Source organism: Hemiscyllium ocellatum, chromosome 11, assembly GCF_020745735.1.
Source record: "Hemiscyllium ocellatum isolate sHemOce1 chromosome 11, sHemOce1.pat.X.cur, whole genome shotgun sequence".
Classification (NCBI taxonomy): domain Eukaryota; kingdom Metazoa; phylum Chordata; class Chondrichthyes; order Orectolobiformes; family Hemiscylliidae; genus Hemiscyllium; species Hemiscyllium ocellatum.
In genome coordinates this window covers 1196872-1212357 of record NC_083411.1, presented here as the reverse complement: position 1 = coordinate 1212357, position 15486 = coordinate 1196872, and the positions used below count along the sequence as shown (strand labels likewise).

Below are 15486 nucleotides of genomic sequence, written 5' to 3'. Positions count from 1 at the left end.
CCCATATCCCTCCAAACCCATCCTATTCATATACCCATCCAAATGCCTCTTAAATGTTGCAATTGTACCAGCCTCCACCACATCCTGTGGCAGCTCATTCCATACACATACCACCCTCTGTGTGAAAAAATTGCCCCTTAGGTCTCTTTTATATCTTTCCCCTCTCACGCTAAACCTATGTCCTCTAGTTCTGGACTTCCCAACCCCAGGGAAAAGACTTTTCCTATTTATCCTATCCATGCCCTCATAATTTTGTGAACCTCTATAAGGTCACCCCTCAGCCTCCGACACTCCAGGGAAAACAGCCCCAGCCTGTTCAGCCTCTCCCTGTAGCTCAAATCCTCTAACACTGGCAACATCCTTGTAAGTCTTTTCTGAACCCTTTCAAGTTTCACAACATCTTTCCGATAGGAAGGAAAACAGAATTGCACGCAATATTCCAAAGTGGCCTCACCAACGTCCTGTACAGCCGCAACATGACCTCCCAACTCTTGTACTCAATACTCTGACCAATGAAGGAAAGCATACCAAATGCCGCCTTCACGATCCTATCTACCTGCGATTCAACTTTCAAAGAGCTATGAACTTGCACTCCAAGGTCTCTTTGTTCAGCAACACTCCCTAGGACCTTACCATTAAATGTATAAGTCCTGCTAAGATATGCTTTCCCAAATTGCAGCATCTTGCATTTATCTGAATTAAACTCCATCTGCCACTTCTCAGCCCATTGGCCCATCTGGTCCAGATCCTGTTGTAATCTGAGGTAACCCTCTTCGCTGTCCACTACACCTCCAATTTTGGTGTCATCTGCAAACTTACTAACTGTACCTCTTATGCTCACGTCCAAATCATTTATATAAATGACAAAAAGTAGAGGACCCAGCACCGCACCTTGTGGCACTCCACTGGTCACAGGCCTCCAGTCTGAAAAACAATCCTCCACCACCACCCTCTGTCTTCTACCTTTGAGCCAGTTCTGCATCCAAATGGCTAGTTCTCCCTGTATTCTGAGAGCTCTAACCTTGCTCACCAGTCTCCCATGGGGAACCTTATCGAACGCCTTACTGAAGCCCATATTGATCACATCTATTGCTCTGCCCTCATCAGTCGTCTTTGTTACTTCTTCAAATAACTCAATCCAGTTTGTGAGACATGATTTCCCACGCACAAAGCCATGTTGACTACCCCAAATCAATCCTTGCTTTTCCAAATACATGTACATCCTGTCCCTCAGTATCTCCCCCATTTTCTGTAGCTCCACACAAAGGCTGCCTTGCTGATCTTTGAGGGGCTCTATTCTCTCCCGAGTTACCCTTTTGTCCTTAATATATTGGTAAAAACCTTTTTGATTTTCCTTAGTTCTATTTGCCAAAGCTATCTCATGTCCCCTTTTTGCCCTCCTGATTTTCTCTCTTAAGTATACTCCTCCTCCTTTTATACTCTTCTAAGGATTCACTTGATCTATCCTGACATATGCTTCCTTCTTTTTCTTAACCAAACCCTCAATTTCTTTAGTCATCCAGCATTCCCTATACCTACCAGCCTTCCCTTGCACCCTGACAGGAATATACTTTCTCTGGATTCTTGTTATCTCATTTCTGAAGGCTTCCCATTTTCCAGCCGTCCCTTTACCTGTGAACATCTGCCCTCAATCAACTTTTGAAAGTTCTTGCCTAATACCGTCAAAATTGGCCTTTCTCCAATTTAGAACTTCAACTTTTAAATCTGGTCTATCCTTTTCCATCGTTATTTTAAAACGAATAGAATTATGGTCGCTGGCCCCAAAGTGCTCCCCCACTGACATCTCAGTCACCTGCCCTTCCTTATTTCCCAAGAGTAGGTCAAGTTTTGCACCTTCTCTAGTAGGTACATCCACATACTTTGGAAATGAAAAGTCAAAACAGCAGTTTAAAAGGGAGAAGAGCAGAGAAAGGAAGCACATGGTGAGGACAGTGCAGGAGAGAGAGAGAACCTGCACAGTTACCGCCTTTGCTGTTTGAATTCGTGTATCGTTGGACATCGGAGTGCATCTGGGAAAATTAACAAAGTGAAATTCACTACTGATATTGGAGGAACTGTTGGGCGAAGTTCACAGCACAGAATCAGATAAGTTAATTGTTGTTTTAAGTCTGTCCAAGAGAGAGGCTGCAGTAGTGAGTATAGTGGGTTCTTTCTTGGTTATATGTTTTTTAGAGATAAGTCTCTTGATTAAACTTAAATTAATAGCTAAGGCTTATATTTTAACCTGGGGGCAGTGGTTGTAGATGAATAAGACGGTGTTATTTTCTGGGTCTGTAGATTGTGAAGGAGCAAAAATGGCCTTTGCAGTGATATGTACCTCTCGCCAGATGTGGGAGTTTAAAGAGAGTATCTGCCATAAATGCTGTTGGATGCAAATCTTATCAGATCGAGTGGATCGGTTGGAGAGATAGAAGCGATGAGGAATTTGCAACACCAGTATGTGATAGATGATAGTTATAGGAAGGGAGGAAAGTCTCCGATACAGTCACATAGATGGGTTAACTCCAGGAAGGGTAAGATAGGTAGGCAGCTAGTGCAGGAGTCTTTTGTGGATATACCCATTTCAAACAGGTATGCTGTTTTGGACAATGTAGGAGGTGATGGATTCTCAGAGGAACATAGCACGAACAGCCGAGTTTCTGGTATTGAGACTGGCTCTAATGCAAGGAGGGGTATGTCGGCTTCCAAGAGATAATTGTGTTAGGGGATTCTGTAGTCCGAGGTACAGACAGACGTTTCTGTGGCCAGCAGAGAAAAAGCAGAATGGTGTGTTGTTTCCCTGGTGCCAGGATCAAGGATGTCTCAGAGAGGGTGCAGAATGTTCTCGCGGGGGAGAGGGGCCAGCAGGAGGTCATTGTCCACATTGGAACCAACGACATTGGAAGGGAAAAGATTGAGACTCTGAAGGGAGATTACAGAGAGTTAGGCAGAAATTTAAAAAGGAGGTCCTCAAGGGTAGTAATATCTGGATTACTCCCAGTGCTATGAGCTGGTGAGGGCAGGAATAGGAGGATCGAGCAGATGAATGCATGGCTGAGGAGCTGGTGTATAGGAGAAGGATTCACATTTTTGGATCATTGAAATCTCTATTGGAGTAGAAGTGACCTATACAAGAAGGACAGATTGCACCTAAATTGGAAGGGGACTAATATACTAGCAGGGAAATTTGCTAGTACTGCTTGGGAGGATTTAAACTAGTAAGGTGGGGGGGTGGGACCCAGGGAGATAGTGAGGAAAGAGATCAATCTGAGACGGGTACAGCTGAGAACAGAAGTGAGTCAAACAGTCAGGGCAGGCAGGGACAAGGTAGGACTAATAAATTAAACTGCATTTATTTCAATGCAAGGGGCCTAACAGGGAAGGCAGATGAACTAAGGGCATGGTTAGGAACATGGGACTGGGATATCATAGCAATTACAGAAACATGGCTCAGGGATGGGCAGGACTGGCAGTTTAATGTTCCAGGATACAAATGTTACAGGAAGGATAGAAAGGGAGGCAAGAGAGGAGGGGGAGTGGCGTTTTTGATAAGGGATAGCATTACAGCTGGGCTGAGGGAGGATATTCCCGAAAATACATCCAGGGAAATTATTTGGGTGGAACTGAGAAATAAGAAAGGGATGATCACCTTACTGGGATTGCATTATAGACCCCCAAATAGTCAGAGGGAAATTGAGAAACAAACTTGTAAGGAGATCTCAGCTATCTGTAAGAATAAGGTAGTTATGGTAAGGGATTTTAACTTTCCAAACATTGACTGGGATTGCCATAGTGTTAAAGGTTTAGATGGAGAGGAATTTGTTTAGTGTGTACAATGCTTGGCTCAAGGTTTCTTTCTTTTAATTCTTAGCAGTTATTTTCTTACTCTGATGTGTTCTGAAAATTTCTGTTTTGGGTATTTTATGTGGACATCAAAATTTAAGAGTATATTGATCCCAAAACACACTCAATTTTATAGAAATTCATGAACAGGAGTAAGCCATTCAGCCCATCAAACTTGCTCTGCCATTCAGTATGGTCATGGGTTGGTTATCTACCTCATTTTCTCATACTACCTCCATATGCCCTGATGTTATTAGTCTCCAAAAGTCTCTCATTTTCTGTCTTGAATACACTGAATAATTGAACTTACACAGCTACTTGAGACAGAATATACCAAAAATTCATCGCCCTCCAGAGAAATTTCTCCTCATCTCAGTCTTATTTGGCCTATTCCTTATCCCGAGACTTTGTCCCCTATTCTGGAGTCACCAGACCCAGGAGAAATATCTTGTCTACATTCATCTTGTCATGCTCTGAGAATTTTGTAAGTTTTAGTGAGGTCACCAACTCTTAAGAATACAGAGCCAGTTTCCTCAATCTCAGCTCAACACCATTCTACCAGCCCACAGAATAGTCTTGTGGTCATTTCTTGCATTCCCTCTAGGGCGAATATATTCTCCCGAAATAAGGAGACCAAAACTGGGTACAGATACTGAGTGCAGTCTCACAAAGGCTGTAATAATTACAGCAAGTCCTCTTTGATGCTGTACTCAAATCCTCTTAAGATGAAGACTAACATACTATTTGCCTTCCTCAATGCTTGCTGTACCTAAAGAGTATGGGGGAGGAATTAAGCACCAGCACCATCACTGAAGAAGTAGTAATAATGACAAACGAATGGGCTAAAGGCAAATAAGTCTCCTTGACATGATTTGCATTCTAGGATCCCAAAAAAGGTTAACCATAGAAATATTGGATCCATTCGCTGTAAGTTTCCAAATATCCTTGAAGCTTTCTGGCAGCTTCCTCAATTTATGTTCCCATCTAGTTTAATGTATCAACAAATTTTAAAATATTGCAATTCATCCCCACATTCCAGTCATAAGGATTGTTCCCCATCTGTGGACCTAGCACTGATCCTCATGGTAATCTATTCTGTTTTTATTCCATGGATCACGAATGGTCTGTGACAGTCTTTACTCTGTTCTGTTAATTTGCTGTCACTACTGCTTTCCATTGATAACCTATGGAGTATGAGAGTTGGTGTCTTCTGCCTCAGGTTTATAGATAACACTGCAAGGGAGGACTCACCAATTGAGTTATTATTGGCCTTTGTAGCCAATGAAACAGTGATTCTGGTTGTGAATTTCTCTCCCTTTATTCTTTATGATGAGTGTTTGAATAGAGTCCAGAGCAATCAGATGTAAGCCCTTTTGGCAGTAAGGGTCCCCCATGCATTGTGTACTTATTCAGGTTCCACCCAACTCTTGGCCGAATCATAGCTAAGTACAAATTGGTAAGTTGCTATCTCACCCAAAGAGTTCAAATAAATAATGCATGGAGACAGATGAAAAATGGACATTTACAGTAGATGTGCTGGTTTGAGTTAGATTATAGGATCATAGAATCCCCACAGTGTGGACGAAGGCCGTTCGAATCCTCAAAGAGCCTCCCAGTCCCCTACCCTATCCCTGTAACCCTGCATTTCCCATGGCTAATCCACTTCACTTGCATATCTTTGGACTGAGAGAAGAAACTGGAACACCTGGAGGCAACTCACGTAAACACTGACTGTGTGCAAATCCACACAGACAGCCACCCGGCACTGGAACCGTACCCGGGTTCCTGACGCCATGAGGCAGCACTGCTAGCCCCTGAGCCACTGTGTTACCCCAGAATGCCAAATCCTCAGGCAGAATAAAGCGACCTTTACTTTTCTGCAGTCTGTGCTGCCATTTATGCTTCCAAAACACATTCGTAAATCAAGGCAACCGTGATTTACTCAACTAACTCAGACTGAGCAATAGACAATAGGTGCAGGAGTAGGCCATTCTGCCCTTCGAGCCTGCACCACCATTAATGTGATCATGCCTGACCATCCTTAATCAATATCCTGTTGCTGTTATATCTCCATAACCCTTGATTCCACAATCCTTAAGAGCTCTATCCAACTTTCTTAAATGAATCCAGAGACTGGGCCTCCACTGCCCTCTGGGGCAGAGCATTCCACACAGCCACCACTCTCTGGGTGAAGAAGTTTCTCCTCATCTCTGTCCTAAATGGTCTACCCCGTATTTTTAAGCTGTGTCCTCTGGTTCGGCACTCACCCATCAGCGGAAACATGTTTCCTGCCTTCAGTGTGTCCAATCCTTTAATAATCTTATCTGTCTCAATCAGATCCCCTCTCTCTTCTAAACTCAAGGATATACAAGCCCAGTCGCTCCAGTCTTTCAATTTAAGGTAATCCCGCCATTCCAGGAATTGACCTCGTGAACCTACACTACACTCCCTCAATAGCCAGAATGTCTTTCCTCAAATTTGGAGACCAGAACTGCACACAGTACTCCAGGTGTGGTCTCACCAGGGCCCTGTACAGCTGCAGAAGAACCTCTTTGCTTCTATACTTAATCCTTCTTGTTAAGAAGGCCAGCATGCTATTGGCCGCCTTCACTACCTGCTTTCAGAAACAAAACCAGAAAAGTTTGGAAGTACTCAGGTCAGATCCTATCTGTGGGGAAAGAGAAATATTTGACCTGGCCAACCTGAAGTGATAACCGTTTCCCCTTCTACATAGGCTGTTAGACCTGCTGAGTATTTGCTGCAGTTTTAGTTAAATGTGGTGCTTTTGAACATGAAAAAGTCTGGTCAGTGTCAATGACTCATTACCAAGGGTCACCTGGTGATAGCATTTGTCAAACGCAGGTCAAGTTGTACAAAAATCCTGCCTGTACAAAAGATCTACTGCTCCTGATGGTATGTGAGAAATGTGAATAATTGCCTGCAGAAAGTAGTAAAAAATCTGCATAACTCCAGTTTGAAATCAGCCATTAAAAACACAAAATGGAACTGAAGACCTGAGAGACTACAGTTTGGAAATATGGTTTTCATACAGTTCTGGATGCAAGCGCATTGCTATTAAAGTAACTTAAAATCATTGTAAGGAACGGTGTGCAACTTTAACAAAGTCAGAAATTGCTGGAGAAACTCAGCAGGTCTGGCAGCATTGGTGGAGAGACAGTAGACTTAACATCTTGGGTCCATTGACCCTTCAGAACTGTATCTACAGGTGCTGCCAGACCTGAATTTTTCCAGAATTTTCTGATTTTGTTTCTGATTTCTAGCAGTTCTTTCGGTTTTTTTTTGTTTTGCATGTTTAATCCTGATTCCCTACTTTTGAAACTGAGATAGGAGCACTACGAAGCTGTGATGCGACGCACCTTGGAAAGGAGCCAGCGCTTGGAGCAAAGGCAAAAAAGATGGTCGTGGGGAGGAGCTGTAGCAACTGAGAAGGAAAGCTCGAATGGTAAGTCTGACTTAGACCTGCGAATCAATTGCTAGGCATAATGCCAACCAGATGGTGTTTTTAAGCTGTGTTCAGAAGGATGTTTTACTCACTGATATTCATTCATTAATTTACATTAGTATGTAGAAATTTAATATTATACTTCAGAGCGTAGAACTATCACCCAGCAGAGTGTTGGGAATAAAGTGCAATAGACATGTCATGAGGAACCTTTTATTGAAGTTAATGAGAAATAACTGATCCGAGAGGTGTGGGTGGGGAGTTAGGAACGCTACCCCAGCAGTAATGAATCACCAGTTGTTGGAGGGGGACTGATCCATCCTTGTTTGGAGAGTAGAGGTCACAAAGTGGATCGGGAGACTGAAGCTGGTTAGAGACATTGGTTCGGTATAGTGGGGGTGAGAGGGAGGCAGTAAGGGGTCTCACTTGGGCAATCTTTTCAAACTCGGTGCATTGAGGGGTGAACTGGGTGGGGTGGAGGTTAATGTGGACAGGGCAATAAACTTACTGTTTTGGAAGTACTCACAATACAGAGCAGAGTCTTCTCTATTCCAGGATTGTATTCTCAGCACCAGAGCCATCCTGTAATTTACATTAGCGCAGCATTCCAGAGATGACATAAATCACCTGACAAACCATAGCTAGGAACTTGGGACCACAGAATGAACTGCTGCAATCCCCCATTACACCGATAACTTGTGGAATTTCATAATCCTGTCATCTGTAAAAACGTCACATCAAGGTTTCACATTTTAAGACATTTACTGTAACAATGACACACAGTTGCCTAAACACAAACTTTGTAGGCCAGTTTTATAGTACAGAATGGAATCTTGTTTTTTAGCCCAACTGATCAAACGTGTTTGACAGATTTGTTTATAGACTGTAGGGAAATAGATGGTGACATCTTGCAAAATGTCCAGATTACAGAGGAGGAAGTGCTGGATGTCTTGAAACGGTTAAAGGTGGATATATCCCCAGGACCTGATTAGGTGTATCCAAGAACTCTGTGGGAAGCTAGAGAAGTGATTGCTGGGCCTCTTACTGAGATATTTGTATCATCGATAGTCACAGGTGAGGTGCCGGAAGACTGGATGTTGGCAAACGTGGTGCCACTGTTTAAGAAGGGCGGTAGAGACAAGCCAGGGAACTATAGACTGGTGAACCTGACCTTGGTGGTGGGCAAGTTGTTGGAGGGAATCCTGAGGGACAGGATGTCCATGTATTTGGAAAGGCAAGGACTGATTCGGGATAGTCAACATGGTTTTTTGTGTTGGAAATCATGTCTCAAACTTGGTTGAGTGTTTTTTTGAAGAAATGACAGAGGATTGATGAAGGCAGAGCGGAAGTTGTGATCTATATGGACTTCAGTAAGGTGTTTGACAAGGTTCCCCATGGGAGACTGATTAGCAAGGTCGGATCTCATGGAATACAGGGATTACTAGCCATTTGGATACAGAACTGGCTCAAAGGTACCAGACGGAGGGTGGTGGTGGAGGGTTGTTTTTCAGACTGGGGGCCTGTGACCAGTGGAGTGCCACAAGGATCAATGCTTGGTCCTCTACGTTTTGTCATTTACATAAATGATTTGAATGCGAGCCGAGTATAAGAGGTATAGTTAGTAAGTTTGCAGATGACACCAAAATTGGAGGTGTAGTGGACAGCGAAGAGGGTTACCTCAGATTACAACAGGACCTGGACCAGATGGGCCATTGGGCAGAGAAGTGGCAGATGGAGTTTAATTCAGATAAATGCATTTTGGGAAAGCAAATCTTAGCAGGACTTATACAGTTAATGGTAAGGTCCTAGGGAGTGTTGCTGAGCAAAGAGAATTTGGAGTGCAGGTTCATAGCTCCTTGAAAGTGGAGTCACAGGTAGATAGGATAGTGAAGAAGGTGTTTGGTATGCTTTCCTTTATTGGTCAGAGTATTGAGTACAGGAGTTGGGAGGCCATGTTGCAGCTGTACAGGACATTGGTTAGGCCACTGTTGGAATACTGTGTGCAATTCTGGTCTCCTTCCTATTGGAAAGGTGTTGTAAAACTTGAAAGGGTTCAGAAAAGATTTCAAGGATGTTGCCAGGGTTGGCGGATTTGAGCTATAGGGAGAAGCTGAACAGGCTGGGGCTGTTTTCCCTGGAGGGTCGGAGGCTGAGGGGTGACCTTATAGAGGGTTACAAAATCATGAGAGGCATGGATAGGGTAAATAGACAAAGTCTTTTCCCTGGGGTGGGGGAGTCCAGAACTAGAGAGCATAGGTTTAGGGTGAGAGGGGAAAGATGTAAAAGAGACCTAAGGAGCAACCTTTTTCACGCAGAGGGTGGTACGTGTATGGAATGAGCTGCCAGAGGATGTGGTGGAGGCTACTACAATTGCAACATTTAAGAGGCATTTGGATGGGTGTATGAATAGGAAGGGTTTGGAGGGATATGGGCCGGGTGCTGGCAGGTGGGACTAGATTGGGTTGGGATATCTGGTCAGCATGGATGGGTTAGACTGAAGGGTCTGTTTCTATGCTGTACATCTCTATGATATACCCATTCAAATGATTCCTACTACCAAATGTGTATTCATAGAATCATAAAATTTTACACGGCAGAAGCTGGCCACTCAAGTCTGTACTGGCTTCTGAAACAGCTACCCAGCTAGTCCCATTCTCCAGCTCGGTCTAACTTTTTCGCTGACAACTTTAAAGTTGTGGCCTCTACTACTGAGAAAGCAACTAATTGAAACCGAATATCCTCCTTTACCCTGTCAAAAATGTTCATAATTTTGAGCACCTCAATAATTGCCATTCTTTATTTTCTGAGTGTGGTAACTTCAATCTTTTAAACTGCTGTTTGGTGTAGTTTGATTTCCTGGATACCCTCACTTTGGCTTTTCTGCACTGTTATGATTCTGAGATTCCTTTGGTCTTCATTTAACTCCATATGAATTAGGTCTTCTCACTTTGAGCATGAGTTTTCCCCAGATTGCTACATAGCTGTTTGTTGACATTTTAGCCTCCAATTGCACTTCTATCCTGAAACCAGGTAAACCCAAAATGCGCAGTCTGTAAAACTTGAGGGAAGTCTGTTATCTGATCTGGATAGTGGTGGCTTCTTCGTGCATCCTCATGACAATGTTACATAGCTCATGTGAGTCTCAATCTAGAAATGCTCATGAATTGGCTCAGAGGCAACATTCTCTTTCACCTTAGAACTAGCTAGACAGTTTCAAGCACAGCTGTTTTCATGTGAGCTTTCTCAAATGTTTGAGACTTGAGACTCTTAGTCTGTACAGTTAATCCACAAGCTGCTGCCACCAGAGTCTGATGTGCTATGACACATCTAGAACAAATACAACTAGAACCTGTGCTCCCTGGTCCAAATGTGAGGACATTACCACTGTATCACAAGAACGCTCACAGTCTGCTGCTGTAGTCACCAGCATAAATACCTTTCACCACCTCCTTATTAAAACAATAAAAATCTTCCTTTTTTTCTCTAACAAAGAAAGTACCCAGGCTTACTGTCAGACAGACTTCAAAACTGGCCACATACCCCTTTTAATTTTACCTTGAATCAGAGACCATTCCAAACATAGTCTTTTCCACCTCAAATATGAATGTCTTTGGATGCCAGCTTGTACCAGGTCCAAAAGGGCCTGAACTGTTAAGGAGATGTTTGTTCTGCTTCAGCCACAGAATTTTCAATGCAAGCTGAAATGGAACCCCCCTCATTAAACATGGGCTCCCTGATGTGCAGTACAGCATGTATAATGGTGGAGTTTGCAGAGGTGGTTTTAATAAGACTAAGGTGGGGAGTAGCTGAATGTGAGTGTATGGATCCAATGCGGATGATATTTTGCTGTGAGCAGTGTTGAAGTGAGATTTTGCAGAGGATGAGATGTGATGTTTCAATCAAAGACAAGCGACCACCATTTTGTTTTGTTTTGATTGTCTTTGTTAGCATTTATCAGGGATTAATCCCCGAGCTCAGTTCCTGTCATCATTAATCACCTTGTTTTTGCTGTCACCAATATTTATCTATTAATCCGTATTGATTTTGTTAAGTGATCATTTCTCTCTCGTTTAGGTGTTCCTGAACATTCCTTAACTCCACCTTTAAACTTGCCCGACTGCCCCCCTCCTTCCTCAGGCTCCCAGGCTTCCACTGAAGATGGTTCTGGTTTGGAACTGTGCTACCTGCTTGCTGCTGAAATTAATGCCTTAAAGATGAATATTAGTTAATGTTGCAAACTAACATTTTAAAACTGGAAAAGGAAACTAATCTCAGGCACTACCGGCATGTAATACTTGCTTTATTTTCCCCAGCGAATATTGGGGTATGGATGCATGCAGTTGGATTGTAAGGAAAGTTGTGAAGTGATATTTTATCCTGAAAACATGTTATGCTGATGTCGGTCTGATCTAATGAACAGGTGCTGCTTTAGGATTTAGAGACTTTCTGAATGAACTGAAGGTCAAGCTGCATTGATGCATACTTATCAATGACATTTAAGCCCACAATCTTTTTGAATTGCAGAGATTGTATCTTTCCATTCTCAACACCAGAATGTTATCTGGCTTACCTTAACGTTTATTACATTAAATATTCAATTGTGAAGTACCTGGATCTGTGAAGCTTCTGGTAACAATCCGTGAACATATTTAACTTGCTCTCACGCTATGTTAACAATGGTGTGGTACACTGGATCGAGGGTGCCATGTGTGGGAGCACCCCTCCTTGGGCATCATTTTCAATCCCAGCTTAACAGGACTTTCCCTCAGGCTCGTTTGTAAAGTGTGTTCGAATTTGCACGATCTGGTTATGAGAAGTACAAGACAGCTCAGAGCAGCCTAAACTGGAAATGTTGTGAGCCAATGGTAATTGGATTTTTGAAGTTGTTAGATTTGCAGGTGGCTTCACTGTAAAATGAGAGCACACTATCAGCAGTGTGCACCTCCTGCCAACAGTGAGCAGCATTCTTATTCCACTGCCCAAATCTGTCTGAGCACAACATTTTCAGCAGGACATAGCAACTTCACTCTTTTGCTCAAAAAGGCAAATGTTACACTGAGCAGGTTTAGATCAGAATTGTAACTAAAATTTGTTTCCATTTAAGTTGAAGGTTTTTATTTTCCATTAATTATTGACATTTTGATTTGAAGATTTTCAAACTCTGATTCTCCAGACCCAAGCCAAGAACATTCTTTTCTAATAAACTCAATAAATTGATGCAAGTTCTCTCATCCCAATATCTACTTTCAGGATAAAATATATCTAAGATATGCATGGTGTAAAGGGCTGTTACCAGTGCTGTACCTGGACTCCTCCCTCAAAGATGTTGAGTTTTATTTTCTTCCTGCAGTTGTAGACAAGCGCTCTACATCCACCAGCAGCCTCACAAAACAGGCACAGCCTGAGATAAGCAAGCGTCTGTCTTCATCTTCGACAGCACTTCCACACTCTCCTGACAAAAGTAAGTGGGCTGATCCTGGATTTGCATGCATGTTATAAATTAAATTATAGATTTTAAACTTCAAAGTATTGTGTTACTCTTCAGCAGATGGCCATCCTGTAATTGAACTGTGTGCCTTCACACCAAGCTACAAGGATAAACAATGGTAAACTGTTATCTCTCGAAGCTAGGGTGACTATTTAAATCAGAATAAGTGATTGCAAACGACTGATCTCTTGCTTGGGTTGAATGGACCTCCATTAAGACTTGATTCTTGCTATCCCTCACTCTCCTGTTGATCTCACATTTATTCATACAAACAGATGAATCTGTCTGGGAAGATGTGTGTTGAATGCAGTCAGCTTCAAATAGTTAAGAAGGGCATGAATCTCTCAAAATTCCAACCTTCTCGGCTCTGTAAATCAGTAATGATTGGTCTCTTCCCTTTATCTCAGTCCCAAGCTTCCCAGACCATTTTCTGAAACTGCCAGCTGCTATGGCATTGACCACTGTTTATTGGCTCTCAATCGAAGAGGAGAAATGTGATTCATCACTCTTTATCATATTTCTTGAAATGAAATTCTGTGAACAATGTTGACAGGAATGGTCACCACAGTGATTTCAGTAAAATGGTCCAGATATTTGTGTCTTTGCTGCTTTTGTGTGGAGCTCTGTCTTCTGAATGTTTCCAAATTGCAGAACTCAACTGGAGAATCTTTCCATAGATTACTTTGAAAATGCTTTACTATGTTTAATTTAATCACAGCCTAGAATGGTTACAGTAGCAGAATCCGTTTCTCTTTCTCTGCCATCGATGCCTCATTATTGTGACGACTATGACAATCTCCACTCAACCTTCTATCCTCTATAGAGAACATCCTCAACTTCTCTCATATAACTTCTGAACTGTAATTTCTCATCACTTGAACCATAATTGTAAATTTTTTGTGTTATATCCAGGATCATACCATCCTTCCTAGAGTCAGTGCCAGAGCCAAATGCAATACTCCAGTTGAGATCTAACCAGGGTTTTAGAGAGGTTCATTGTAACTTCCTTGCTTTTGAAATCTCTTTATAAAGCCCAAGGTGCCATATATACTTTTAACCACTTTCTCAAACTGGCCTTCCACCTCTGATAATATCTCAGCTAGTCATGTCAAATTGAAGTCCCAGCAGCCTCCACTGCTACCAATTTATCAAGTTTGTACCCCATGCAGTCTCTTGACTACGTACCCCTTCACTCTGACTTCTTCCTTGGTAAAGTCAGCTGTAAATCATTGATTTTGTACCTCACCCATGCCTCTTGCCTTCAAGTAGTCATCATAAGTTATTTTTTTGAAAAACCTTCTGGTTATCTTTGGATAGGCTCATTACTTTTCAAGCTGAAAGAGTTCTCCTTTTTTTCCACAGTGATTCAGGCAAATCATTGTCATTTGTAAAAGCTGAGCCTGAATCTCTTCCAGTTTTTCATCACTTATGCAGAAAAATGAAATGCTACAATTTTAGAACGAGGAGGGTAAAAGAGTCTGCCCACTTGAGAACCCAGGAGAACCTGAGAAATGAAATCCTGTTTGTGTAATACACTTCAGTTTCTAATGAATGTTCCTTTTTATCTCTTTCGTGAGAGATTTATGTAGCTTTGATAGAACACAGAACAGTCTAGCACAGGAGCAGGCCCTTTGGCTCACCAAGACTACACTAATACATGTCTTCCTGAACTAAAACCTTTTTACCTCTATGCAGTCCATATCCCACTCTTCCCTGCCTATTCAGATATCTGTCAAGATGCCTTCTGAACATTGCTATTGTATCTGCTTCCACCATCACCTCTGGCAGCACATTCCTGGCACTTATCATCCTCTCTGTAAAAAAAAAACCTGCCTCTTCCATCTTTAAACTTTTGCCCTATGTTCCATAGTGAGTGGCATTTCTATCTTGGGAAGAAGACTCTGACTATACATTCTCTCCATGCCTCTCATAATTTTGTATAACGCCATGCCAAATATCAGTAATAAGTCCATATTTTTCCAAATGTGAGTAAAAATCTTCACCATTTAACTGCAATTATTGTTTATCATCATGTCTCACTGTTTCAAATGCTGGAACTGGGTGGCTTATGTAATCATGGAGCTGAACCGAATCAGAAACACAAGCTTGAAACCTCCTTGTCAATCTTTTGTACATTCCTCACTAATCTGTGAACTGAACTAACTCGGAGTCCTGGGACTGAGCAAGTGAATGGGCTGGAGACTTACTCTTCTCTTAGCCCACACTAGCTCACCTTCAATCTGATGGTTTTTCACAAATACTGGAACTGCTGCTTCAAGACTAAGCTGAAAAGCTTTTGTTGATTGATTGGGGAAAGGACATCATGATGTGGCAGACTTGTTATATATTGTTTTGTAAACCAGATTGTGATTATAAACATAAGTTGTTCTATTCAGAGTTAATGATGATCTCATTCCTGGTCATGTTATTGAAGTGCTATGACAAAATTGAGGCTCAGTGAAGGCAGTTTGGCAAGTGAGTAGTTATTGAGGCTTTCATTGTCCATCTCACCTGATTCTAAAGGTCATTTGATCTTCAAATTACCTACTTAAGTATACAATGTCGACTGACAAATCAATGTATTGCTGAGAGAGCACCGCACTGTTGGAGGGTCAGTCCTACAATCACCACTTGGCAGTTCGATGTGTGTCAATGTGCTGCATCCACCTTGTGATGCAATCAGTTAGCAAAT

At 42.2% G+C, this 15486-nt stretch overlaps 1 protein-coding gene across 3 annotated transcripts in view; it reads left to right on the top strand.

The window, feature by feature from the left end:
• map7d3 (MAP7 domain containing 3) overlaps positions 1 to 15486 on the top strand; it is a 111391-nt gene that overhangs the window by 42648 nt on the left and 53257 nt on the right. For 2 of the 3 annotated variants that reach the window (XM_060832376.1, XM_060832375.1), the window contains exons 5-7: positions 7192 to 7306; positions 11381 to 11473; positions 12657 to 12767. In XM_060832376.1, the coding sequence (XP_060688359.1) occupies positions 7192 to 7306; positions 11381 to 11473; positions 12657 to 12767 (319 nt within the window). The remainder of the gene's footprint in view (positions 1 to 7191; positions 7307 to 11380; positions 11474 to 12656; positions 12768 to 15486) is intronic. The other variant, XM_060832379.1, reaches the window with a different exon arrangement.